Raw genomic sequence first — 27,394 nt, forward strand, 5'->3', positions numbered from 1 at the left:
TTATCACTGTCACGACTGCTATGTTGATCGGAACTGCACCCAAGAATTTCACACACCATTGCACTTATGTACATGGCTGTGTGACAATAAAGTGATTTGATTTGGTTTTGATTTTGATTTGCTATTACAAAGAAACTAGCACTGCTAAAAAACTGAATGCCAAAATGGTAAACATTACATTACAGATTCCAAATAAATTGTCATTAGGATTTATCTAGGCGGGAAAAGTTCAACATTGAATTGCTGTATACCATAGTACAGTCTCTATTCAACGCAGTCTTCCTTAACAGAATTAAATCTAGGAATGCTCTCAAATTTCTACAGTGCAATTCTGACTGAACCCATGTATTGACTCACATTTGTTTAATTTATGTCCAAAAGCCCTTCTCAAATTGACTGTTTGGTGCATAAACCAATGTAAGGATTTCACCTGAGATAAGAACATAACAAAGTTCAACAACACCAACAGTAAAAGGGGTGAACATGGGCTGAAGGGAGGTGGGATGGATCAAGAGGTGATTGGTCAGTCACAATGTCAGAAAAGAACATAAAATGCGCAACAATCCTTGAAACCCCCTGGTTTAGGGGGAAGGACACTTCAGCTTGCTACATCATTTAACCATGAGTGGATGTCCATATTTTCAGCAGAAATTCTTGTATGTATTTTCAACTTTCACTATTTTACTGTATATATTTGAGATTTTATCATCTAAATCGCAAAGGCACATTTCTCACTAAAATGTTGAAAACCACGTGACTACAATATCTGATTCCATATAGACAATCAGTTTAACCTGTATATTGAATTCTATACATAAAAGTTTGTTTTCAATATGTCTTGTATTTTTATGTTGATATATATGATGAAACTACAGGTTAACTAGTAAGCAGCATTCTCAAGAAGATGAGAATGATAATGCTCAGACTGGAATTAACAAGGCCAGCAAAGGAGGTCTTATTTATGGTGATTATCTGCAGGTAACTACACAATTGTATGTGTATTGTTATTAAAAGTATTATACATTTTTGTGTATATTTAATAGCATTTTATTGATTAAAAGCATAAAATATATTAGATTATGTTATTTTGATGATTAATATGCAATTACTTAGCCATTTTGGAACTCAGTGCAACTTTAATGGAAAACCGTGAACTAGTTTCTCTATTTTGAATGGATACATTGAGCTTGGTTATTTAAGACTTTGTTTGGTTTCATTTCCTTGACACTCTGAATTTTTGTTATCCCCAGCTGGATAAAATTGTGACTTCTCAGGTGCTTCAAAGTGAGCTGAAGGGAAACAAGATCCATGATGAACATCTGTTCATCGTCACACATCAAGGTGAGCCACACGAATGCTCGAAACAGCCTTTGGGCAAATCAGTCTTAGCCTCTCTCCAATGAATGCTTCTAAAACACAGCAGGCAAAAAAGCTCATTTCCCTATTTATAATGCTGAATGTTGACAAGATTCACTGCAACAAAAATAGGCAAGACTAGATCAAACACTTAACCATAACGCAGAATGTAATCCATGTTAGTTATGTTCTTATCAATTTAACAATTGTGAATGTGAACTATCAAGCATCCACCATGCTGTGGCACATATAAACATGTAAAGTCATATTATTTTTTTATTTATACCTAATGTAAAAAAAAAAAAAAAAAAAAATTGCATTGCAATAGTATTATTTATACTTATATCACAAGTTTAAGAGTATAATGTCATTGCACTTTGAGGCCCTTCTATACATTTACCTTTTAAGTGTAATCACTTTTTATAGGTTATCTGAAGAAATAATTAACTCTTATCTATTGCAGCCTATGAACTGTGGTTTAAACAAGTTCTATGGGAGCTGGACTCAGTGAGAGAAATCTTCATCAGTGGGCATGTGAGTAGGCCAACAACAATAAATTAAATATTAAGGGGGGTCCCAAATGTAAAGACTTGTCTATGGTCCTGAGATTCCTCTTTGTGTTACTGGGTCATAAGCACCAAGACAGTATTTTATTAGATAATTTTATTAATTACTTATATAAGTTAATTAATTATCTGATCAATGCTCCTTTTTTATTTGACAGGGCTTGCTTTTAATTACTGTAATATAATAATAATAATAATAATAATAATAAATAGTATATATACTTCAATATAAAAAGTTTAATAAATCTCCTAAAAACTAATAATAATAAGATTTTTTTTATGAGAATATTACATTTGGCATTAATGAATGATCAAGCTGACAGTAAGCACTTTAAGCCCAGACAAGTTATCAAATTATACAACAATAAGAAACATTTGATTTAAGTAATACAGACTTGACTGCTTTGTTTAAATAGCATATATGAAATTAAACTTTTTTTTATTTTTATATCATTGCACTTTATCTGTATACTCTATAACAACTACACAGTACAACCTTTGAGCATCCTGCAAACACAGCAAGTGATATCAGGGAGTTACATTTGAAGTCAGAAGTTTACATACACCTTAGCCAAATACATTTAAACTCAGTTTTTCACAATTCCTAACATGTAACCGTAGAAAACATTCCCTGTCTTAGGTCAGTTAAGATCACTACTTTATTTTAAGAATGTGAAATATCAGGATAATCGTAGAGAGAATTATTTCAGCTTTTATTTCTTTCGTCACATTTCCAGTGTGTAAGAAGTTTACATACACTTTGTTTGTATTTGGCAGCATTGCCTTTAAATAGTTTAACTTGGGTCAAACATTTTGGGTAGCCTTCCACAAGCTTCTCACAATAAGTTGCTAGAATTTTGGCCCATTCCTCCAGACAGAACTGGTGTAAATGAGTCAGGTTTATAGGCCTCCTTGTTCGCACATGCTTTTTCAGTTCTGCCCACAATTTTCTATCGGATTGAGGTCAGGGCTTTGCGATGAACACTCCAATACCTTGACTTTGTTGTCCTTAAGCCATTTTGCCACATCTTTGGAGGTATGCTTGGGGTCATTGTCCATTTGGAAGACCTATTTGTGACCGAGCTTTAACTTCCTGTCTGATGTCTTGACATGTTGCTTCAATATATCCACATAATTTTCCTTCCTCATTATGCCATCTATTTTGTGAAGTGCACCAGTCCCTCCTGCAGCAAAGCACCCCCAAAACATGATGCTGCCACCCCCATGCTTCACGGTTGGGATGGTGTTCTTTGGCTTGCAAGCCTCACCCTTTTTCCTCCAAACATAATGATGGTCATTATAGCCAAACAGTTAAATATTTGTTTTATCAGACCAGAGGACATTTCTCCAAAAAGTAAGATATTTGTCCCCATGTGACCTTGCAAACTGTAGTCTGGCTTTTTTATGGCGGTTTTGAGCAATGGCTTCTTCCTTGCTGAGCAGCCTTTCAGGTTATGTCGATATAGGACTCATTTTACTGTGGATATACATACTTGTCTACCTGTTTCCTCCAGCATCTACATAAGGTTCTTTGCTGTTTTTCTGGGATTGATTTGCAATTTTCGCACCAAACTATGTTCATCTCTAGGAGACAGAATGTGTCTCCTTCCTGAGTGGTATGATGGCTGCATGGTCTCGTGTTATGTGCTTGCATACTTTTGTTTGAATAGATGTACGTGGTACCTTTAGGCATTTGGAAATTGCTCCCAAGGATGGACCAGATTTGTGGAGGTCCACAATTTTCTGAGGTCTTGGCTGATTTCTTTAGATTGTTCCATGATGTGGAAAGAGGCAAGCAAAGAGGCACTGAGTTTGAAGGTAGGCCTTAAAATACATCCAAAGGTAGACCTCCAATTGACTCCAATTATCAGAAGCTAATTGCCTAAAGGCTTTACATCATTTTCTGGAATTTTCCAAGCTGCTTCAAGGCACAGTTAACTTAATGTGTGTAAAGTTCTGACCCACTAGAATTGTGATATAGTTAATTAAAAGTGAAACAATTGTTGGAAAAATTACTCGTTATGTGCCAAGCAGATGTCCTAAATTACTTGCCAAAACTATAGTTTGCTAATATGAAATCTATGGATTTGTTCAAAAATGAGTTTTAATGAATTCAACCTAAGTGTATGTAAACTTCTGACTTCAACTGTAGACATTAAACATTAAAAACAGTGATGACAAAAACAACAACAACAGCACAGATAAAGTCTGCAAAGAGCAAATAATAATCCTATAACACTAACCATTAAAATATTTTCATGCCGCAATGCATGCTGGGAGCTGGCAAATCAGCAACATTGTTCAATTGTTTGTCCAGACAACTTTGTTAAGCTAGATGGTACAATATTAAGGGTGATATTTATTTATTTTATCAGTCTCAACATATTTGTGCTGCTCTGTATCACTTCAATGTTTTTCACTCAATGTTACTGATATGCACAACTGTTTAAAAGTTTGGAATCACTAAAACTATTTTTTTTTTGGAAAGAAATTGATGCTTTTTCTAAAAACAAATTGAGAAACAGAACTAACACTGGTGCTTAGCTGGCAACTAACAATACACATTAAACACCAGTTTCATCTAAAAAAGTGAAAAGAAGACTCTGGGATGTTGACTTTTTAGACAGAGTTTCAAAGGATAAAAGCCACTTCTGATCCTGACAAATAGGTTGAAAAGGTTAGACTGGTCAAAAGAACAAAAAATGCATGGTAAACAATTAGAAAAGTGTATTATGGATGGATCACATCTTGACTGACAAGCATGGAACGAAACATGAATATCTTATGTCTTCCTATTGCTTCAAGTGGTGGATTCTTTAATGAACAGAAAGTTTGAAGAATACAGCATTTAAGTGAAATAGAAAGTTATTAGTAACATTATAAATGTATTTACTGTATATTTTGATCAATTTAACACCTCCTTGGTTAATAAAATATACATTTCTTTCAAAAACATAAATATTTCAAAGTTATCAAAACTTTGAGTGGAAGTACATAATTCAGGGTCTTACAAAGGATTTTTTTGATAGCTGTGTATCCAAAGCATCGCATTTACTTCTATATATGTAAAAAATATATATATTCTTATTATATGGGGGCATTTTCGGACGATGATGAAAAGCAGATATCACGGCCCAAACTTTCTGAATGTGCATGACAGCATGATGCTGCCACTTTCAGTCTAGTTGAAGGATATAATAGAGAGTTAATAAAGGTATCTACATGCACTTCTACATATTTCTACAGGTCCGTGATGAGCGAAACATGCTCAAAGTCAACACTCGCATCAACAGGATTGTAATGATATTCAGATTATTACTAGACCAATTTGCTGTTCTGGAAACCATGACTGCCTTAGACTTCTATGACTTCAGGTAAAATTTATTTTATTGTCATTAATGACAATGAAAAGCCTCTTTACCAAACGATTACTGAAAAACAAGAATTCCAATTCCTACATAACAGCATTTTTTGGGAAAAATTGATATTGGAAAATGTACTAACACTCAAGAGACGAGGGTTAGCCAACTCAGTAAATAAGAATTTGATGGTACCAATTTGTTAAATCAATGGCAATGGCAGTGCTAGGTATAATTGTATTTAGATCAATTGATCTGTGTGCTTTTGTGCACAGGGAATACCTCTCACCAGCCTCAGGTTTCCAGAGTCTGCAGTTTCGACTGTTGGAAAACAAGATTGGGGTCCCACACAACCAGAGAGTTCCCTACAACAGAAGGCATTACCGGGACAATTTTCGTGATCAGGAAAGCGAGCTGCTTCTTCACTCAGAGCAGGAGTCCACTCTACTTCAGTTAGTGGAGGTATAAGGCACCTACAGCAGAAGAAAATAAAGGACATTATTGCAATAAGTAGTACTCAGAAGATATTTTAGCAGTCCAGTGAGGAATACCAAACTTTAAATTTATGCATTTGACAGATGACAGCATCTTAAAGTGCATTTAAGTTATACATGTTTTCAGCATGTGTGTTCTCTGGGAATCAAACCAATGACCTTTGGAGTTGTTGGCACTATGAGATACAGGAACACTCAGCCCCCCCCCATAAGAGTTATACAATGTCATCGAATAAACTGTATACACAAGAACCATTTTAATTTACTGGACTTCTTCACAGATTTTAGGTATTCATTGAGGAAAAAGTTAAAAAGCAGAACCATTTTTAATATCAGGTCAGGATCAAACGGCTGATTAACACTCTCACACTGAATCAATATTTTTTAGAAATGGCTGGAGAGAACTCCAGGCTTGGAGGAAGATGGCTTTAACTTCTGGTGGAAACTTCAAAACAATATTTTTGATGGGTTCAGGAAAGAGAAAGAACAAATAGAGGTTTGTTGGGGATCCCTTCATACTTATACACAATTAACAAGTGTTGTAAGTTAATGAACAACTAATTCCAGACATTTTTTGTGTTTGCTTAACAGCAAAAACCAGACTCTGAGACGAAAGAAGAGATGATGGCAGAGTTCATTAAGCAGAGAGACCTTTTCATATCGCTCTTTGATGAGAAACGACATGATCACTTACTAAGCACAGGTGAGCAAACCTCTTGAGACTCTGCAGAAAAACAATGTCAAGTGATATTAGCTGTTACATAAAAATTAAGGCTGGGAATCGATTAAATTTTTTTTTTTTTACTAATTAATCACACACTTTTCTGTAATTAACTGCGATTAATCACAATTAAATTATGGTACATGATACATTACAACAAACATTTAAAAAATCATAAAATATATATATAATATATTAATATACATAAATATATTTAATTTATACTTTGTCTTAAAAGAACTTGCAAGAAATTGGTTAGTCATCATTTATTTTAAATAAAAATGTACATGTTCAAATGTTCAGGTTTTTTTCTTTTCTGTGGATATAGTTAATAAGACACAATTTTACAGGTATTAATCTTTGATACAAGTATTAATAGGATCAAATGGGCAGATTCCATTCATATCGAGTTTTATTGGCAAGATAAACGTGTGTACTGTACATTCACAATGCATTATTAGACACTATATATACAGTTATAAAACTTATTGAATGCTGAAGTTTAATTTGCTTAAGTTTAAAATCTCAAAATTATTATTTTCTCTGGCTGCTGTTCAGTTTCTACAAGTATACAGTACCTGTCTGCAGCTCGCTGAACAGACACATCCTTCAGTCTCTATCACGCACACGCCAGCCTGATCTCACAGTGAAATTGGAAAGAGTAGACCGACTTTTCTTTCATCAAAATCGGTATACGTTGACCGAAATTTTGAAACACTGCCCCCAGTGGTCAAAGCAGTAAGTGTTGTTGGGCATATGAGCACGTGTGAGCTCCATTTATGTCCAGGAGAGGTCACCAAAAGCTAGTAGTGAAGCAAGTTGTTTTCAGCTTTACAGGACGTTATACAATGAAGAGAAAAGCATATATTTATAGATTCTATCCCCCAACCCAAACCCAAACCTTACCTTAACTATTAGTGGAGTAAAAAAGTAATGTTAGAGGGAAAAGTGGAACCTCCAAATCATGCTAGGCATTGATTATTAAAACATGGTTACTGTCTGGCTTTGAACTTTAGTCACCCACGCAGCTGATGCAACGCGCTGCCAATCGCACCAAGTGGAAAGGTAAATACATTGAAACCACTGCAAACATGTCTGATAAGAATGCTGCATGTCAGCGTGTCAGCATACAGTAGCCGAACCTAGGGTACCGGAACTATTGGAAACATCATGCCAACTTCACGTGTGATCATGTTGCACATGCCAGCCTGATCTCAAAGTGAAATCGGAAAGAATAGGGTCCCTCTTTCGCAGTTCCGCTTTTGAAACTGGTTCAGATGACAGTAGTTGCGCAATTACAGCAGCTTGCCCGTATCTCGCATGCGCCTGGTTCATGCTTAGTCTTCATTCTCCGTACAGTAAATCCGCTCCCCTGTTTATTATGCCCGGGACATGTGTCGCGTGTAACGAAATGTGCACTGCTCCACACAATAAGTTTTTGTGCTAGGATGCGCAGTTGTGTCAAGTGAGTACCTCCTGAAAAATTTATATATGCCAATTAGCTACAGAAAGTGGGGAAAAATATTAGTGAAGTTTCACCCATTGTACAAAGGTGCCTCTGTTTGTTCCAGGCAGGCAGCATGACCCCACCCCCACCCTATTCCTAATCATATGGAGCCAGCAAGGCTGAGTAGCCTGCCAGGAATAACCTGAGGCACCTGTCTCCCTTCTCACGAAGGCTCACGAAGGGAAAAAAAACGGATACTATGTGCGTTAATTTTTTTCAACGCATTAAATGAAAACTATTAATCGTAGAATTTAACACGTTAAATTTCCTAGCACTAATAAAAATCAAGTACTATCTTGTTCTTTTTGAACAGGTCAGAGGAGGCTGTCCTATAAGGCACTACAGGGAGCCCTAATGATCTACTTTTACAGGTAATTCTGCTGTCCTGCACAAAACTTGAACCATTAGAGGAACATTCCGGGTTCAATACAAGTTCAGCTCAATCGACAGCATTTGTGGCACAATTTTGATTACCACAAAAAGTAATTTTGACTCGTCCCTAATTTTCTTTAAATAGCAAAAATCTGGGTTACAGTGAGGCACTTACAATGGACGTGAATGGGGCCAATCTGTAAACATTCAAATACTCACTGTTTCAAAAGTATAGCCACAAAATGTAAACAATATCTGTGTTAGCATGATTTCAGTGAGATAAAATCACTTACTAATCTTTTCTGTGTAAAGTTATATCCAATTTTACAACTTAGTTACCATGACGACATAACGCTGTCAACACCAAAACCCTAAAACAACCGTGAAAACAATAATTTAAACAACTTAACAGCTCAAATAACACGAGTTTTAGCTAAATAATGTAAGTGCTTTTATAAAAGTATAAGCTTCACATTTCTGCCTTTAAACTCTCCAAAAATTGGCCCCATTCACTTCCATTGTAAGTGCATCACTGTAACCTCAATTTCTGCCTTTTTTTTTTTTTTTTTTTTTTTTTGAAGGAGAAACAAGTCAAAATAATTGTTTGTGGTAATCAACATTATGGCACAAATACTAAAGATACTTGAGCTAAACTTGTTTGAACCTGAACTATTCCTTTAAACTTAGCTATTTCAATTCTAACAAATTAATTGTGTTCCTTAATTTCATTAATACATCTAAATAGGATCAGGTCGTGTTTTATTCACTTTTTCTAATTCAAGATAAATGAAGATTCCTTTAGCTCAACCAAACTTCCTTTACCTTTAGAGAGGAGCCTCGATTTCAGGTTCCGTTCCAACTTCTGACGTCTCTGATGGACATCGACACACTCATGACAAAATGGAGATGTATGTGAAACCCCTGAAACTGTGGGAAAACACAGAACAAAGGATTTTTCCCATGCTTTTTCTCATGCATTCCAAAAATACTTTTACTTATACATAGCATAATTTATATCTGAATTTACCCTTAGACAACCATGTGTGTATGGTGCACAGAATGATTGGCAGTAAAGCTGGCACAGGTGGCTCATCAGGCTATCAATATCTGCGCTCCACTGTCAGGTAGGCCAAATAATCTGGAACAAATCCAGCCTTAAACTGAAGCACTCGGCATGCTTTGGCTCTAGGAGTCTCTGTTAAGAATTATTCATATAAAACACAATGCTCTGCATGCTTAAAAAAGGTCTGAAATGTACAACAACATGCCAGTACAAAAATAAAACGTACAAAACTTCCGGACAAGTCTTATTCAGTCTTAGTATTGACAAGGAGTATGTTGTTTCAGTGATCGCTACAAGGTGTTTGTGGATCTGTTTAACCTGGCCACCTTTCTGGTTCCGAGGGATTGGGTTCCTAAACTGGACCCAAATGAGCACAGCTTCCTGTACACCGCTGAATGCTGTGACAGCTCCTACTGCAGCAGTGACGACTCAGACTAAACAGGGATGAAGGAATGGATGGACAAGGGACTATAAAAGATCATTCGTATATAATGTTAGAAACAGATGCTTCGGATGTTTCAGAATATCAATCTTCTTACCTTGTGAATTTAAGCATGGTGTCACCATAATCTCAGTGATACTGCTGATGCACTTGTGTATATACTGTCAATATACTGTAATATATATCCATTGTATGAGAAGCTAACTGATTTGTATTTTTTGTAAATAAAATATAATACACATATACAAACATAAAGATAATTCTTGTTTATTTAGGAAAATTAGAGTCTGTTTCCTGTCAAAATACGTTCTTGGAGGGGGCCTGGGTGTCTCAGCAAGTAAAGACGCTGACTACCACCCCTAGAGTCACGAGTTAGAATCCAGGGTGTGCTGAGTGACTCCAGCCAGGTCTCCAAAGCAACCAATTTGGCCCGGTTGCTAGGGAGGGTAGAGTCACATGGGGTAACCTCCTCGTGGTCGCTATAATGTGGTTGGCTCTCGGTGGGGTGCGTGGTGAGTTGTGCGTGGATGCCGCGGAGGATAGCGCAAAGCCTCCGCACGTGCTATGTCTCCGCGGTAATGCGCTCAACAAGCCACGTGATAAGATGCGCGAATTGGCGGTCTCAGATGTGGAGGCAACTGAGATTCATCCTCCGCCACCCGGATTGAGGCGAGTCACTACGCCACCAGGAGGACTTGGGCATTCCAAACTGGGGAGAAAAAAAAATACGTTCTTGGATATAATGGGTTTTATACCATCAATATACATGGCATTTCATTCTTAAAATGCAACACACATGATGAATACAAAAAGTGTAACAAAGTAAAAAGTAAACTTTGTAGTTACAATATTTACATAAGCAGATAAATTCTGAATATATCTGGTACGTACTGTAATAATACCAGATTTCCTTTCCTTCATAATCCATTAAAATTCACATTTAATATATATTTTTCACATTTTCTTTTATGAATTGACATGTGTGTCATATATGTGCAATGTCATGCTAATACAACAAGTTAACTGCACAGTAAGTGTTTTGTCATTCTCAACATTTTAAAACATTCTTAAGAAAAACCTTGTTAGTGTTTCATAACCAAAATAAACAGTCAGAGATTATTTTGGGCTGCAGTAACTGGGATTAGGAATAGGGAATTAGCTAAAACAGTGGAGTTATTTGGCTTTGCATTCAAGAGGCAACAGGATTTGTTACCAGCATTTCCCATGAGAATTTTAGAATTCTCATCAGCTGCACTGGAGAATCAAGCCGGATTCCTGTCCGAAGGCTGATAGTTTAAAATGTCGATGTGACTTGCTGATCTCTCAAGTATGAAGATTTTCAACAGAATAATTATTCAAAAACAGCAGCAACATTTTCTGCAATGCCTAGGAAAAGAGGAGAGAAAGAACACGAGAGGTATCAATTACTTTATAAAATGACCTTTTTTTCTCATCTGACATTGCAAAGTCATTCAAAATAATATGACTGTCAAGATCACTATCTCAAAATAATCTAACTACATCATTTCCTAATAATCTCATACAAGACATGATAATACTGCATGGCTTTAAGAATTTGATTTTTTATATTTTTATATTTTTTTGGTCCAACATCCAAAAGAGTCACTGCACTGCATGAATGTTTATTAATGCCCACAAATGTCTCATATTCTTACAGTGCTAGACTGCATTGCACTGATAACTAATATGGATAAACAGTGACTGTCAGTGTCAACATGATAAAAAAAGGCATTACATTTGAGTCATTAGATAAATTTACCACACATGTTGTCCCCTATTTTTCTGTAAACATAGCCATTGTTACCCCATGAGGTTCCAGTGTGGAATGTCCCCCATGGTAAAATATTAAAATATATCTGAGATTACAATTGCATCAACCTTCAAAAACTATAAATTAATGGGGAAATGATTAATATCAAATGCAACAATGAACGTTTAGGACTAAATATCAAGCCAGTTTTGGTCCTAGTCCTTTATACTACATAACATAAACTTAAAATAGTAAAAAAAAAAAAAAAAAAGAAAAATTTCTTCAAATACCAAACGTTGAACTGAATAACTGAAATAACACTGCTCTGTTTGGTTAAAGCTAACCGTGTAACATTGAAAACTACTTTCTCTACCTTGGACTAAAAGTACTTAATTTAAACTAGTAAACAAACAGGAGGGAAAAAAAACAGAAAGGATAAAACCCGTGGATTACGTATTTAAAATACAAAATATAAGTAACTGTATTCCACTACAGTTACAATTTAAATCACTGGTAATTAGAATACAGTTACATTCAGAAAGTATTTTGATTACTGAAGAGATTACTTTGCATTTTATTGTCATTTGTTTCATTTAATATTTAGTCCTTTCAGATGGAAAATATTTATACATATAAATGATGCGATCCAAAGTGCATTTGAACAGCGGTGAAACACTTTCTTATGATGTGTTACATTCATACGAGCAGACAGAGAAGTAAGTCTGAAGTAAGTTTGGAGCAGAAGAAATAGAAATAAACCTTGTGTAAATTGTCAGCTTTACGCTAAGCTAAAATGCTATTTCTAGCCATTTTACATGCACGTTACCAGGCACAAACATACATTTTATCAATAAAATTCACGGTAGATCATAATTTCTTCTTTTCTAGTAAGATCTTTGATATTAGGGCAAAAATCTTATTCTTGATAATATTTTTTAATTGTTTTCCTGTAAAAATATCTAAAAATCCTTAAAACAAGATCAGTTTGATTTATCTTGTTTTAGAAACAACACTGCATAAGATATTTAGGTTTTCAGAGAATGTATATTTAACATGTGTATTTTGTCTTACTGTGCTGGCAGAGTTTTTATAGTCAAAACAAGTGAAAAAATCTACCAGTGTTGAAGAAGTAATCCAAAGTATTTAGAATACATTGCTGACCTTGAGTAATCTAACGGAATACGTTACAAATTACATTTTACATCAAGTATTCTGTAATCTGTAGTGGAATACATTTTAAAAGTAACCCTCCCAACCCTGTATGTATATATATATATATAAAGAGCTCTGAAAACACAAAATGTGAAGAAATAGTGTTTATAAAAAGTTAATTTCTGACAAGTAACATCTGGCACAATTTCATGACAACTAAAGACATGTCAGAAGAGCTTTATTTGGTCAAATGACCAGCAGTAAGTGAACTTGAATTTGAGTGGATGTACTGCACCTGACCCTGAGCTGCAAACAAAGTTGACAAGCACAAACATGTAAGCATTAAACATTGGCCCACATCCCAGCTGGATTTCAACCTTGAATTCTAATAGTACAAATATTCAAACAGGCTGTACAAAGAACTTTAGCCACATTTAAAATGTATCAATTTCATTACATATCATTTCATTGCAAATCTACATTTTGAACAATATACAGAATTTATTGTTTTATGATTCTGAAACTTTTTTTTTTTTTTTTTTGTAAAATGTTTTGCTTGAAAAGTGTCCTTCTGCCATTTTTCTTCAAAATAAATGTCACTTGGTTTGAAATTTTGTTATATAATGCTAAGACATTCATAAGTTAAAATTTTGGGGCCAGTGTACATGCCATGCTCATTACCTGAAGTCATGACCAGAGTAATTCTTCACTGTCACTCCATCATGAGACCGAGGGAAGAAATGGCAGATCCCACTGACAGCTTTGAAGGGATACTCTGCCTGGTTCACCAACTTCAAATTGGTCTGAAATTAAAATAACAATAAAGTACGATATACTGTAAAAGAATCAACATGCTACAACTTTATCCAGAGTATAACAACCTGAGAGAATGGGAGGGCAGCAGATGTGTTTGAAATCAGATGAAGTAGCTGCACACCAAATATTGATTAAATATTTTCCACATTAATATTGTGTGATGGGAAATGTTTTTCTCTTGCTAAATCGATATAGGAATTCAACAACAGTCCTTTAGGAGGTGCAGTTATCATGCTTTACACATAATCACCCTCTCTTACTAAAAATGTATCATGATTTTACAGTAGAAACATTGAGGTATTTTGGCAAAAATGTTAGTATAATAAAAAAATAGGCTAACCTTTCAGGTGAAATCAAATATACTGTACTTTTGTGTATTGAAACTGTGTTGTAATAAATTAAGTTTTTTATAGTGTTTCGGCTACTATTATATTCATAAATATTATATTAGAAAGACTAGCTACCTTGACCTAACCACAGAAATAGGGAGCCATTATGGTCTAATATGCTTATGGCTTTGCATTGTACATAGATGTTAGGAAATAAACTGGCCTTGTTTTTGTAAACTGGCACTTTTATATTAATTTAACAATGCATTTGATGATTTGGAAACAGCTTAATTCTTCAAAAAGAGCAAAAATCGAGGTTACAGTGAGGCACTTAAATGGAAGTGAATGGGGTTCAATTTTTGGAGGTACCGGCGTTACGATATAATATCGATATATTAGGTCACGATACGATATTATTTCGATTCTTTATTTTTGGTGTATTGCTATTCAAATCTACGATATATTGCGATATTTCACTCAATCTAGAATTGTTATAATTATATAAATTATTTATGAGTCGAATTTCCAGATGAGGGAGTCCACAAAGGATTTTTTAATTCACATTTAGAAAACTACAGGGGACAAAGTAAACCCTAACACAATAATAGCAGCTGCCTAGACGCCTTCGGTGCCCATAAATGCTGTCTTCGAAGGAAGCACACCAAATTTTGAGACACGGCGCCATTGTCTTCTCCACAGTGATTGAAACACACGCATATCTTTGAGCTTTTATTTTTATTGCATTATTTGTATATCAAACGTATCTGGAAATGGATACGTCTCTCAGAAAGTTCCTCATTGTTGTAATTTCGACCGTACTGTTGCTGAAAAGTCATAGCTGCCTTCCTTCCGTCTGATATCTCTTACTTAATTCGACACTGCTGGATCATTGAAGCAGTCTATGGTAAATTATAAAAACAACAAATGTTGAAGTAAACGCCATTTAAAAAGAGTCATAGGTAACCATTCAATAGCTCCTCAGTGCACTTTCGTTACACTACATTCATTTCTGAGCTTGATAATTTCCCCACTGTATGTATCCGGGATCAGTGTTTCTCCAGCAAAGCGCTCTATCGCCCTCTAGCGGCAGGATTCAAACTTTACCCGAGAGCGTCCATTTAGAACACTCCTCTAACAACAATGTATTTCCTTTTAAAGGAATATTTCGGGTTCAGTACAAATTTAGCTCAAACGGCAGCATTTTGTGGTACAAAATAATTTCGACTCGTCCCTCCTTTTTCTTTAAAAAGGGCAAAAATAGAGGTTACAGTGAGGCACTTAAAATGGAAGCGAATGGGGCCAATTTTTGGAGGGTTTAAAGGAAGAAATGTGAAGATTATAATTTTATAAAAGCACTTACATTAATTCTTCTGTTAAAACTCGTCATGTTTACAGTCATTTTAGGGTTTTAGGGTTTGTTGACATTACGACGTAACGACAACAAAGTTGTAAAATTGGCAGTAACTTTACACAGAAAAGGTTAGCAAGCAATTTTATTACACTAAAATCATGTTAACATGCATATTATTTATGTCTTGTGGCTATACTTTTGAAATAGTGAGTATTTTAATGTTTACGGACTGGCCCCATTTTAAGTGCCTCACTGGAACCTTGATTTTTGCTTTTGTTAAAGAAAGGGAGGGGCAAGACAAAATGTTATTTTATAGTAATCAATATTATGCCACAAATGCTGTTGATTCTGTCTATTTATTATTATTATTATTATTATTGTTATTATTATTTTAGGATAATCCAATCAAAATCAAATCACTTTTATTGTCACACAAGCCATATACACAAGTGCAATAGTGGGTGAAAGTCTTGGGTGCAGTTCCGAGCAACATAGCAGTCATGACAGTGATGAGACAATTTACAATAAACAGATTTACATATCACAGTTTACATATCTAATATACCCATCATTACACACAACACAATATACAAATAATAATATACAATGTACAGTATGCAATTCACACAATATAGAATACACATTATACAATAAAAATAGTATATATAGTATATATAAAATGTACAGTAGGTTGTATTGTACTGTGTTGACATTCAGGCTGTCGGTTGATAGTAAGTTGCCAGTGTGTTGTTAAGAGAGAATGATAATAAGATTAATAAAGTGCAGTGCTGATGTATATTGATCGTGAGAGATCAAGAGTTCAAAAGTCTGATTGCTTGGGGGAAGAAGCTGTCATGAAGTCAGCTGGTGTGGGTTCTGATGCTGCGATACCGCCTGCCTGATGGTAGCAGTGAGAACAGCCCATGGCTCGGGTGGCTGGAGTTTCTGATGATCCTCCAAGCTTTTTTCACACACCGCCTGGTATATATGTCCTGGAAGGAGGGAAACTCACCTCCGATGATGTGTCTGGCAGTTCACACCACCCTTTGCAGGGCTTTGCAGTTGTGGGCGGTGCTATTGCTGTACCAGACAGTGATGCAGTCAGTCAGGATGCTCTCTATAGTGCTGGTGTAGAACCATGTGAGGATGTGGCGGTTCATTCCAAACTTCCTCAGCTGTCTCAGGAAGAAGAGGCGCTCATGAACCTTCTTCACAACGGCCTCAGTGTGGACATACCATGTGAGTTCCTCAGTGATGTGTACACTGAGGAACTTGAAGCTGCTGACTCTCTCCACTGGTGCTCCATTGATGGTGATGGGGCTGTGTTCTCTTTCTCTTCTCCTGAAGTCCACCACAAGCTCCTTTGTCTTGCTGACGTTGAGGGAGAGGTTGTGCTCCTGACACCAGCGTGTCAGAGTGTGCACCTCCTCTCTGTTGGCCGTTTCATCATTGTCAGTGATCAGACCTACCACCATCGTATCATCAGCAAACTTAATGATGGCATTGGAGCTATGTGTTGCCACACAGTCATGTGTGTACAGGGAGTACAGGAGTGGGCTGAGAACACAGCCCTGTGGGGCTCCAGTGTTGAGGGTCAGTGATGAGATGTTGCTACCCATTCAAACCACCTGGCATCTGCTTGACAGGAAGTCCAAGATCCTGCTGCACAGCGAGCTGTTTAAGCCCAGAGCCCGGAGTTTCACATCAAGCTTGGAGGGCACTATGGTGTTGAATGCTGAGCTGTAGTCTACAAACAGCATTCTCACATAAGTGTTCCTTTTTTCCAGGTGGGAGAGAGCAGTGTGTATTGTAGATGCCATGGCATCATCAGTGGAGTGGTTGTTGCGGTAAGCAAACTGCAATGGGTCATTAATACAATGAAGTTTGTGACTGGTGTAATAAACAATTTGAAACAAACTTCTGAAGTCACTCTTTACACTGCATTGCTCATGTTAATGACTTATTACATAGGTTGCATTACTGTCCACTAATGTAACCTATGTAGCATACTTACTATGTATTTTTATTTTTTGTGTGTGTCACTGCTTTTAATTACATGTTGATAATACTATAAACAGGGTTGGGAGGGTTACTTTTGAAATGTATTCCACTAAAGATTACAGAATACTTGATGTAAAATGTAATTTGTAATGTATTCCATTAGATTACTCAAGGTCAGCAATGTATTCTAAATACTTTGGATTACTTCTTCAACACTGGTAGATTTTTTCACTTGTTTTGACTATAAAAACTCTGCCAGTACAGTAAGACAAAACACACATGTTAAAAATACATTCTCTGAAAAACCTAAATATCTTATGCAGTGTTGTTTCTAAAACAAGATAAATCAAACTGATCTTGTTTTAAGGATTTTTAGATATTTTTACAGGAAAATAATACAACAATTATTTTATAAAGAGGCTGATACCTCAGGGTCTAGGGGTACCACAATCCATCTTTGAGCTCTAATATTACCAATACAGCTTTAAAATAAATAAAATAAATCCTTTAAACCATCCATCCATGTTTTATCAAGTTTAAACCTCACCCAAAGAAAGAGAACAGAACAGGCAATTATGACAAGTTTAATGCTGAGGCAGTATGTAACATAGTCCATTACCATGATCCACATAAAGCAGAGCCTGTACTCACTACATGTCTCAAAGTAGGGGTTCTGACCCAGGATCAACTTCACCTGCCCTGTCCCAACTGTAACTACATGGCAAAATGCAAAACTGATGCAGAATCAGCACTCCAGCTCTGAGATTCTTAGTGAGTGCAGCCCAGTATGATCACAATACAATCCCCAAAACGTTCTTACAAAAACTAGAACACAAAGAAACAGACACTCTTGTGCACAGACAAGATCCAGGAAAGACAAATTGTGCCAAGAGGCCACTTGAGATAGATATATGAATTATTATATGCAAATACTGTATATATTCATATATAAATTAGGTCCCCTTGGTTGGAACTGATTAGTATCCGCTGTAGGTATTCCATAGGATTTTTCTTTAAATACATGTTTAAAACATTTTCATTCTATGTACAGAGAAATACTGTATATTTCTAGGAGGAAGTAATGCTGATTTGTCGAGGTGTCTTGAGTGATTGCTGGCCAGCACTAAACGTGAAGCTTCAGCATTTAAGCATATGAAGGGCGAGTTTGTTTGCATCTGAGACAATGTTTCGCTACAAAAGCAGGAGATACGAAGCAGACAGCTCTGTAAAGGCTCAGTTTCCATCCTCGTTTTACCACTGTCCATGACAGTTTTCTCCATTTTGCATAATAGTAAGCATTGGAACGTAAAAACAGTCAGCAAATTGCATACACAGTCTAACAGACGACGTTTGTGGCTAACTGAGGATAACAAAAACCTAACTTCACAGTCATCTGTGAAAAGATGTCTTTTAACATAGTCTTTCAAAAAAGAAAAAAAAAAAAAAGAAGAGAGAGAGAGAGAGAGAGAGAGAGAGAGAGAGAGAGAGAGAGAAAGAGCGCAATCAATTTCTAAGTGTACGGAGGCCAATGATGGTGCTGACATATAGAGCAGTAGTCCAATCACATCCTCTTGAGGTGACTGACTGCAATGTTGATCAATCTACAGTGGCAGAATTTATCGCCATAGTCAGTGTGGTCACTGTCAATACTCCATTTCACACTCATAAAGGTATTTCAGTTGTTCCCCCATAGTTTGGGGTTGGGAGATGATGATGGAGGAATGGGGTTAGTGTGGAGGAGGTGCCTGCCCTCAGGATTTGTTGTCATCGTACATTTCTAGTGACGCTTGTATATCAGGAAGCTCCATCTCACAGACGACGCTGCGTGGAGACACAGAACTCCGGTTGAAGAAATGACCACCTGAAAAAATAAATACTGAGTTAAAATGTTACATAACAAAAAGCAATTTGTATATTTTTAATAATTCTCAGTTTATTTAATATGCATGGTGATATGTAGAACATGTGGAAAAGAATGAGAAAGATGAATATAATGATTGCGCTAAAAGTAAAAATAGAAAGATACGCAAAATTTTTAAAAGATTCCTGCTCCAGTAGCCTAAAAACTAAAAGACGTTTTTAACTTCTCTATACAGGTTTGACATTTCATCTCAGCACAAAATCAAATTCTTTCCTTTACCGTGTAATCAAGACTTATGTCCAATTAATCAACATCAAGCTTCTCAGTGGAAATCAGTTCTTGATGAAAGTGTGTGAGTGTGCTTCTTGTTTTGTGAATATACAGCATGTTAAATTCACTCAAAAAAGGATTTTTGCAGGATGTTCCATTTACTTAAAATGTAATAAAGCAACACAATTCTAGAACATTCTGTCACAACTTGACTGCATTGTGTTCTATCCAACTAAATTTGTAAAATAGAACTTTACTTAATCCATTTGAGTTTGGACTCACTGAATAATTTTTGTAGCATTGATGAAACTGGGCATGCTTTGCATGGGACTGGATGGGGTGTTATTTTATGCACTTCTGAACAAGATGGGAATAGGAGGAGATTTGTTAATGTTGAATGATCTTTTATATTAGTATTTAAAAAGAGTGTTTGTTATGCTGTTTTGGTTTTTTTGCTTGCTACGCTTGGGGTTCGAGGCTTGTGCTCAGGTTGCGGATGGACTTTCACTTTCAAGTGATGATTAATTTGAGTGCTGCTTAACTCTTTAAGCAGTTGCTATAAAATTGGCAGTGCAAAAGATTAACAGTCCTTACACTTGCTCACTTGGCATATCCTAATGATTAATAAAATAAACTAAATTAAGACCAACACAAGAATATTAATTAAATTATATATTAGTAAACTTAGTTTGATGAACCCAATAAAGTTGAGTTAAAACTACTATAGTACATCGATTTGACCTAATCCAACTAAATGATGCTGGCTGAATGAAACTCACTTAATGAAAGAATGAAAAAAATTATATCGCTTGTAAAAACTCTCTCAAATTCAATTAAGTGTAATGACTTCATTTAAAGGGTCATGAAACACTACAACATATTTTTTTAACAGGTACATATGTCTTGCACACAAGGGAAAAGAATGTTCACATTTGTTATTTTAAATTTCAAGAAGAAAAGGTTTAATTTAGTGATTTTTCGGGCTATTTTCGACTTCTGGGTTTGAAATGAACATTGAGTCAACGTCACAGGTCGGGATGTACAGGGTTTAGCTTTCCATTGAATTTCAGCGCCTCTACGTCACGGGCATTCTCGATATTAGGGACTTTAAGCAACAGCTGCCAACAGGACGGCTGCGATGTTCTATGTTCTTGTGCGCACGCACAACTTGGAACTCGCTTCTTCCTGACGTACTATAACTGTCTACTACGAGAGAATCGCTACTTTGCCATAGTCAAGAGTACGTGACAAATTATGTATAGGAAAATTTTATGTTTTATAAGAGATGCTGTGAAGTCAGCACAGTAAGTAACCTACACATTCTCCTCAAACATACAGTATGTTAAATGTGTACTACCTACGTTTGGTTAGAATACACATTGAATAAAAAAAAAGTCAATAATATTAATAATAATATACAGGATTTAGACAAGAATAAAAACTCTTCTTCTGACAGTATGTTATTATGTAACACTAAAAGCAACCATTCATTAGCTGTTTTCAATTACATTATTTGATTTGAATGATTGAATGCTCTGTTCCACCATCCTGTAGGATTGTAGCTTAATGATTTTTTCGTTTCTTGGATACGACGGTTGATCAGTTTACTTCCAATCACCGTAGCCCTCCCGTCTGCAGCTGTTGTTTAAAGTCCCTATTATTCATGAGAAGACATGGCCTTTACCCTTTGACAAGGGAGTCGTTGTCATGCACGTGACCCGTCACTCTGACGTCTGTGGTCATGAAGTCATTTGAGAGACTGGTGTTGGACCACCTGAGGGACATCTCGTGACCTTTTCTAGATCCTTTTCAATTTGCTTACCGAGCAAACAGGTCTGTGGATGATGCAGTCAACATGGGATTGCATCATATCCTGTACCATCTGGACAGACCAGGGACATATGCAAAGATCCTTTTTGTGGACTTCAGTTTGGCTTTCAACACCATCATCCCAGATATTCTCTGGACTAAATTACACCAACTCTCTGTTCCCATGTCTATCTGTCAGTGGATTACCAGCTTTCTGACGGACAGGCAGCAGTTAGTGAGACTGGGGGAATTCACTTCCAGCACCTATACAATCAGCACTGGTGCCCCCCAGGGATGTGTGCTCTCCCCACTACTCTTCTTCCTGTACACAAATGACTGCACCACCAAGAACTCCTCTGTCAAGCTCCTGAAGTTTGCAGATGACACTACTGTCATCGGCTTCATCCAAGATGACGATGAGTCTGCATACAGAAGAGAGGTTGAAAGGCTGGCTCACTGGTGCAGTCAAAACAACCTTGAGCTGAACACGCTCAAAACAGTGGAGATGATAGTGAACATCCCAGCATTGACCCGCTCACAATTCTGAACAACATCATCCAGGTTCCTGGGCACTACCATCTCACAGGACCTGAAGTGGGAGACCCACATTGACTCCATTGTGAAAAAGGCCCAGCAGAGGTTGTACTTCCTTTGCCAGATGAGAAAGTTCAACCTGCCACAGGTGCTGCTGATACAGTTCTACTCAGCAGTCATTGAGTCTGTCCTCTGTACTTCAATAACTGTCTGGTTTGGTTCAGCTACAAAATCAGGCATCAGAAGACTACAAAGGACAGTCCGGACCACTAAGCGAATTATTGGTTGCCCCCTGCCCTCCCTTCAAGAACTGCACACTTCCAGAGTGAGGAAAAGGGCTGGAAAAATCACTGTGGACCCCACTCACCAAGCCCAATACCTTTTTGAACTGTTGCCTTCTGGCTGGCACTACAGAGCACTGAGCAACAGAACTGTCAGGCACAGGAACAGTTTTTTTTCCCTCTCGGTTATCCACCACATGAACAGTTAAAACTGACCCACTGAGCAATAATTATGTGCAATACACAGTTTAGTCTATTTATATTTATCCAATATACCCTACCTCTTCTGCCATACATTCCCTTGCTTCTGTATATAACAGATTTGTATTTGTACATACGTATATATATTTTTTGTCTTATTGTGTATTTCTATATATACTTATTTTTATTCTATTTTTTTATTATCTCTGTCTTGTTGTTGTATTGTTTGTGCACTGGAAGCTTCTGTCACCATGACAAATTCCTTGTATGTGTAAGCATACTTGGCAATAAAGCTAATTCTGGTTCTGATACAGAGTACATGGCTTGGCAATTATTTGCATATTAAATTACATATATAAATGACCAGTGTGAGTGATGTATTGTGAGCTTACAAAACAGTGTTTAATTTATCTATGCATTCAGTTACGAGCAATTGTGAGAATCTTTGATGACTGGATCAGACAGTTGTTGGGTTCAATGCCCCTTCTCCCTTCACTCCACTGCTGATCACGGCCACTTTGAGTGCATCTTTTAAAAATGTGGTGAGAGCTCAACTGTGATGAAACAGGGGGGTGCTGACTGTGACCCTTTAATAAGTGTTTCATTGTGATTGTATGGGCATATTATATATATATATATATATATATATTTATTAAATGTATTATAAAATATATCTTAGTTGTGCTGACTGAAAAATGTGTGCTGGTCTGAGTTCAACTGTGTATTATTAGGGAGGATGCAAACATTTTATTATCATAAAAAAGAAAGAAAAATAAACAAGAATCAACTAACCCCCCAGAAAGTACAAAAGATTATATTTAATTGAACCAGAAAACAACATAAATGTATATTGATTTACTTAAAACACTGTTTGTCAGAACTGTTGTCTTTCAGTATATGCTGGATATTTTAATCTTATATAATCAAAAGACAGGAGCCTAGAAATGTATATTATCTTATTACACAATGCAGCAAAGTAAGTCTCAATGACCAAACACAGCACTCATATTTGACCTATAGAGATTCTATTCCAGACCCATGCATTAAATGTTAGGCTTAAACAAAAAGTGACATTTTAGTGCCCTCAACATGACCCACGGCACTGTTGAATGAAACTGAAGAGCAGAAATATGGCACTGTAAAGCAAAACTTCCAATTCAGCACAACACAGGTTTGCATAAAATACTTTAGCGTGCACACAAACAACAACATTTAATTCACATTACAATAAGAAATAAAACAATGGATTTGGCAACTTAGAAAAAATAAAAAGACATTTAATATTTAGGTTAAAAAAACACTTTGCATCTAAACAAATACAAATAAACAAAAAATGAGTTGATTAAATACATCAATTGAGGAAAATGAGCTCTACTAACACTACCAATCCATGTCTAAAAAGAAAATTAGGACTCCAGAAAGTATCTTCATTCCAACAGCACACTGTAAAAGATGAAACATTAAAACTGGATTAACAAGCACTGCTAAGGCACATGGTATTTATAGGAAATGTAATATACACGTTAAAACGTTTAAATAGGAAATTAAACTGGGTTTGATGTTATTTGATTATAAATAGTTTGCTGATTAAACTGGTTGTAAGATGGATTTCACCTCTATTTCAGCCTTTGTAGTTTAGCTTTTTTTCAATAAAGTATTATGACACTTGATATTTACTTGTGCTGTACACAACATTACACTACTGTAACAAATTATATGATACCTGCTTAAAATAGTAATTGTTGCACATACTAACATGTTGCTCTGGGCTGACATTTCTACTATACTCACTTATAGCTGCTGGTGCTGGAGGTGGCTCTGATGATCATGTAACAAAGAGTGAGAGCAGAGAGGACGCTGAAGCTGGCAACAATAAACCACTCTTCTGTTAACAGAGTAAAAGGGGGAGGAGTCATTTTTGTTGAGGGCGGGGCCAATGTATCAGGTCGACACAGCGAGCCGAGGAGAGGAGGAAACTGGAGGCAGGGTGAGTCGTGAAGAAAAGAGAAAGACTTCTCTTATCCATTGAACATAAGAGGAAACAACTGGAAAGCGATGATCAAGAGCAAACAAGAGAGATACAAACAAGAAAGCTAAACTGAATGTAGCACATTCACAGTATGAAAACAAGTGCTGGATAAGCTAGCCATTTTAAAGCAACGAAAATCATGAATTTGTTAGGAAGACGCAGTAGTAGTCAAGTATTTGACATTTTGTATTAAAAGAACTGCTATAATTTTTTTTTTTTTTTTAAATAGTTAATGTAAAAGACAAAATAAATCTATAAAATTGGGAAATCCTTTTGTAAAAAAACTTTAATAAATTGCAGAGCTCGTAAAGCAGATATATCTTTAACATGATTAATCACCACAATATAAACATTGGCTGAGAAGACGTGTTAACATGTTTGAACACAATATAAATACATTACAAGTATTTCATTACAAATAAATAATAATACTAAATTAACAAAAGCATAATTACCCTAAACCCGCAACAAAGGTCAGTACATCTATATGCATACTATAGTGATATCTGTGTTATCAGTGAACACTTCACATGGTGTATACATTCATTCTATTACCTCACTTTTCCTTGCACTCATCATTTGTTTCTCAGGCAGGGCCGGTCAACCCATTAGGTGACAAAGGCGAGAGCCTAGGGCGGCATCGCTTCGGAGGCGCCGATCTACTAAGCAAATTTTAGCACGTCCAAACTGTAACGATATCGTGTTGTGGTGCCCTCCACGGAACAAATAGACCGTGTACTGAATGCCTTACTACCATACTACTTTTACTGTTTCTGTTATACAGTGCATCCGGAAAGTATTCACAGCGCCTCACTTTTTCCACATTTTGTTATGTCACAGCCTCATTCCAAAATGGATTTAATTCATTATTTTCCTCAAAATTCTACAAACAATACCCCATAATGACAATGTGAAAGAAATTTGTTTGAAATCTTTGCAAATTTATTAAAAATAAAAAAACGAAAAAAAAACAAATCACATGTACATAAGTATTCACAGCCTTTGCCATGACATTCAAAATTGAGCTCAGGTGCATCCTGTTTCCACTGATCATCCTTGAGATGTTTCTACAACTTGATTGGAGTCCACCTGTGGTAAATTCAGTTGATTGGACATGATTTGGAAAAGCACACACCTGTCTATATAAGGTCCCACAGTTAACAGTGCATGTCAGAGCACAAACCAAGCCATGAAGTCCAAGGAATTGTCTGTAGACCTCCGAGACAGGATTGTATCGAGGCACAGATCTGGGGAAGGGTACAGAAAAATTTCTGCAGCATTGAAGGTCCCAATGAGCACAGTGGCCTCCATCATCCGTAAACGGAAGAAGTTTGGAACCACCAGGACTCTTCCTAGAGCTGGCCGCCTGGCCAAACTGAGCGATCGGGGGAGAAGGGCCTTAGTCAGGGAGGTGACCAAGAACCCGATGGTCACTCTGACAGAGCTCCAGCGTTTCTCTGTGGAGAGAGGAGAACCTTCCAGAAGAACAACCATCTCTGCAGCACTCCACCAATCAGGCCTGTATGGTAGAGTGGCCAGACGGAAGCCACTCCTCAGTAAAAGGCACATGACAGCCTGCCTGGAGTTTGCCAAAAGGCACCTGAAGGACTCTCAGACCATGAGAAACAAAGATTGAACTCTTTGGCCTGAATGGCAAGCGTCATGCCTGGAGGAAACCTGGCACCGCTCATCACCTGGCCAATACCATCCCTACAGTGAAGCATGGTGGTGGCAGCATCATGCTGTGGGGATGTTTTTCAGCGGCAGGAACTGGGAGACTAGTCAGGATTGAGGGAAAGATGAATGCAGCAATGTACAGACACATCCTTGATGAAAACCTGCTCCAGAGCGCTCTGGACCTCAGACTGGGGCGAAGGTTCATCTTCCAACAGGACAACGACCCTAAGCACACAGCCAAGATAACAAAGGAGTGGCTACGGGACAACTCTGTGAATGTCCTTGAGTGGCCCAGCCAGAGCCCAGACTTGAACCTGATTGAACATCTCTGGAGAGATCTGAAAATGGCTCTGCACCGACGCTCCCCATCCAACCTGATGGAGCTTGAGAGGTCCTGCAAAGAAAAATGGGAGAAACTGCCCAATAATAGGTGTGCCAAGCTTGTAGCATCATACTCAAAAAGACTTGAGGCTGTAATAAATTTGCAAAGATTTCAAACAAACTTCTTTCACGTTGTCATTATGGGGTATTGTTTGTAGAATTTTGAGGAAAATAATTAATTGAATCCATTTTGGAATAAGGCTGTAACATAACAAAATGTGGAAAAAGTGAAGCGCTATGAATACTTTCCGGATGCACTGTAGTATATAGGCCTAAATATCAAGGTTATCTTCTCTCTTAGGGTGCCAAATGGGGTAGGACCGGCACTGTTCTCAGGTGTTGCTCTCCATTACATTTAATTAAAGAATTGGCACAATGTGGTACACACTGCACACTGAAATCAATCCAGAGACGGTATAAGGAGATAGTAACAATGTGTTATTTAACCTCCTGCGACCCGAGTGTGACTGATGTGTGCATTTTCCATTCCCTTTTTTGATTTGTAACTAGTAGCCCCTAAGAAACATGCAAAATAAAAATAAAATAAAAAAATGTCCACATATAATGTGACTAAGTTTTGTAATTGTAATTGTAAAACATACCAAGCTATAGAAAGTCAGATTTAGATTTTTAACAAATTGTTTATGTTCCAGGAGTGTTGGTTATTCATGTTTTTGAGATGTTACACACATTACATAAGAAATTAGCATAAATACATCTGATTCAAAGTAATGGCCAGCATCATCCGATCATTGCCATCATGACAAACTCTGAATCTATGTACCGATTTCCATTGTCTCATGTCTGCCAAACATGTTGAGTGGTCCAAACATCATCTGCAGCCTGAAACTGAACTTTTGACCGGATGTTAAGTGTGAATGCACTTGGCTGCATAGGAAAGCTAAAGGATGCTCCCTTGCTCACTAATTAGGGAATGACTTAACCTCCTGTGTGCTGTCTGTCTGCACTGGCCTCAGAACAGTTTGAAATGCACCTTATTTTCATCCTAACTCCGTATACATCCTCTGAAAGCAACACTTCCCAGCTTTTG

General features: G+C 36.8%; 2 protein-coding genes across 3 annotated transcripts in view; one reads left to right on the plus strand and one right to left on the minus strand.

The window, feature by feature from the left end:
• The first annotated feature begins 578 nt into the window (after positions 1 to 578).
• On the plus strand, positions 579 to 10,826 carry LOC127412918 (tryptophan 2,3-dioxygenase A). The gene is made up of 12 exons (XM_051649641.1): positions 579 to 656; positions 876 to 978; positions 1,251 to 1,341; positions 1,820 to 1,890; positions 5,169 to 5,296; positions 5,557 to 5,743; positions 6,164 to 6,271; positions 6,367 to 6,478; positions 8,317 to 8,374; positions 9,204 to 9,283; positions 9,409 to 9,499; positions 9,723 to 10,826. Exons 1-12 carry the CDS (start codon positions 622 to 624, stop codon positions 9,874 to 9,876), a joined length of 1,218 nt encoding a protein of 405 aa, XP_051505601.1. The 5' UTR covers positions 579 to 621; the 3' UTR covers positions 9,877 to 10,826.
• Positions 10,827 to 17,873: 7,047 nt separating this feature from the next.
• Positions 17,874 to 27,394, minus strand: part of LOC127412917 (E3 ubiquitin-protein ligase RNF130-like) — a 74,716-nt gene continuing 65,195 nt past the window's right edge. The window contains exons 9-10 of one of the 2 annotated variants that reach the window (XM_051649639.1): positions 24,048 to 24,141; positions 22,975 to 23,699 (exon numbers count right to left, since the gene is read on the minus strand). In XM_051649639.1, the coding sequence (XP_051505599.1) occupies positions 23,684 to 23,699; positions 24,048 to 24,141 (110 nt within the window). In that variant the 3' untranslated portion in view covers positions 22,975 to 23,683. Of the gene's footprint in view, positions 19,162 to 22,974; positions 23,700 to 24,047; positions 24,142 to 27,394 lie in introns of those variants that run through there. The other variant, XM_051649640.1, reaches the window with a different exon arrangement.

Source organism: Myxocyprinus asiaticus, chromosome 22 (assembly GCF_019703515.2).
Source record: "Myxocyprinus asiaticus isolate MX2 ecotype Aquarium Trade chromosome 22, UBuf_Myxa_2, whole genome shotgun sequence".
In the NCBI taxonomy this organism is placed as follows: domain Eukaryota; kingdom Metazoa; phylum Chordata; class Actinopteri; order Cypriniformes; family Catostomidae; genus Myxocyprinus; species Myxocyprinus asiaticus.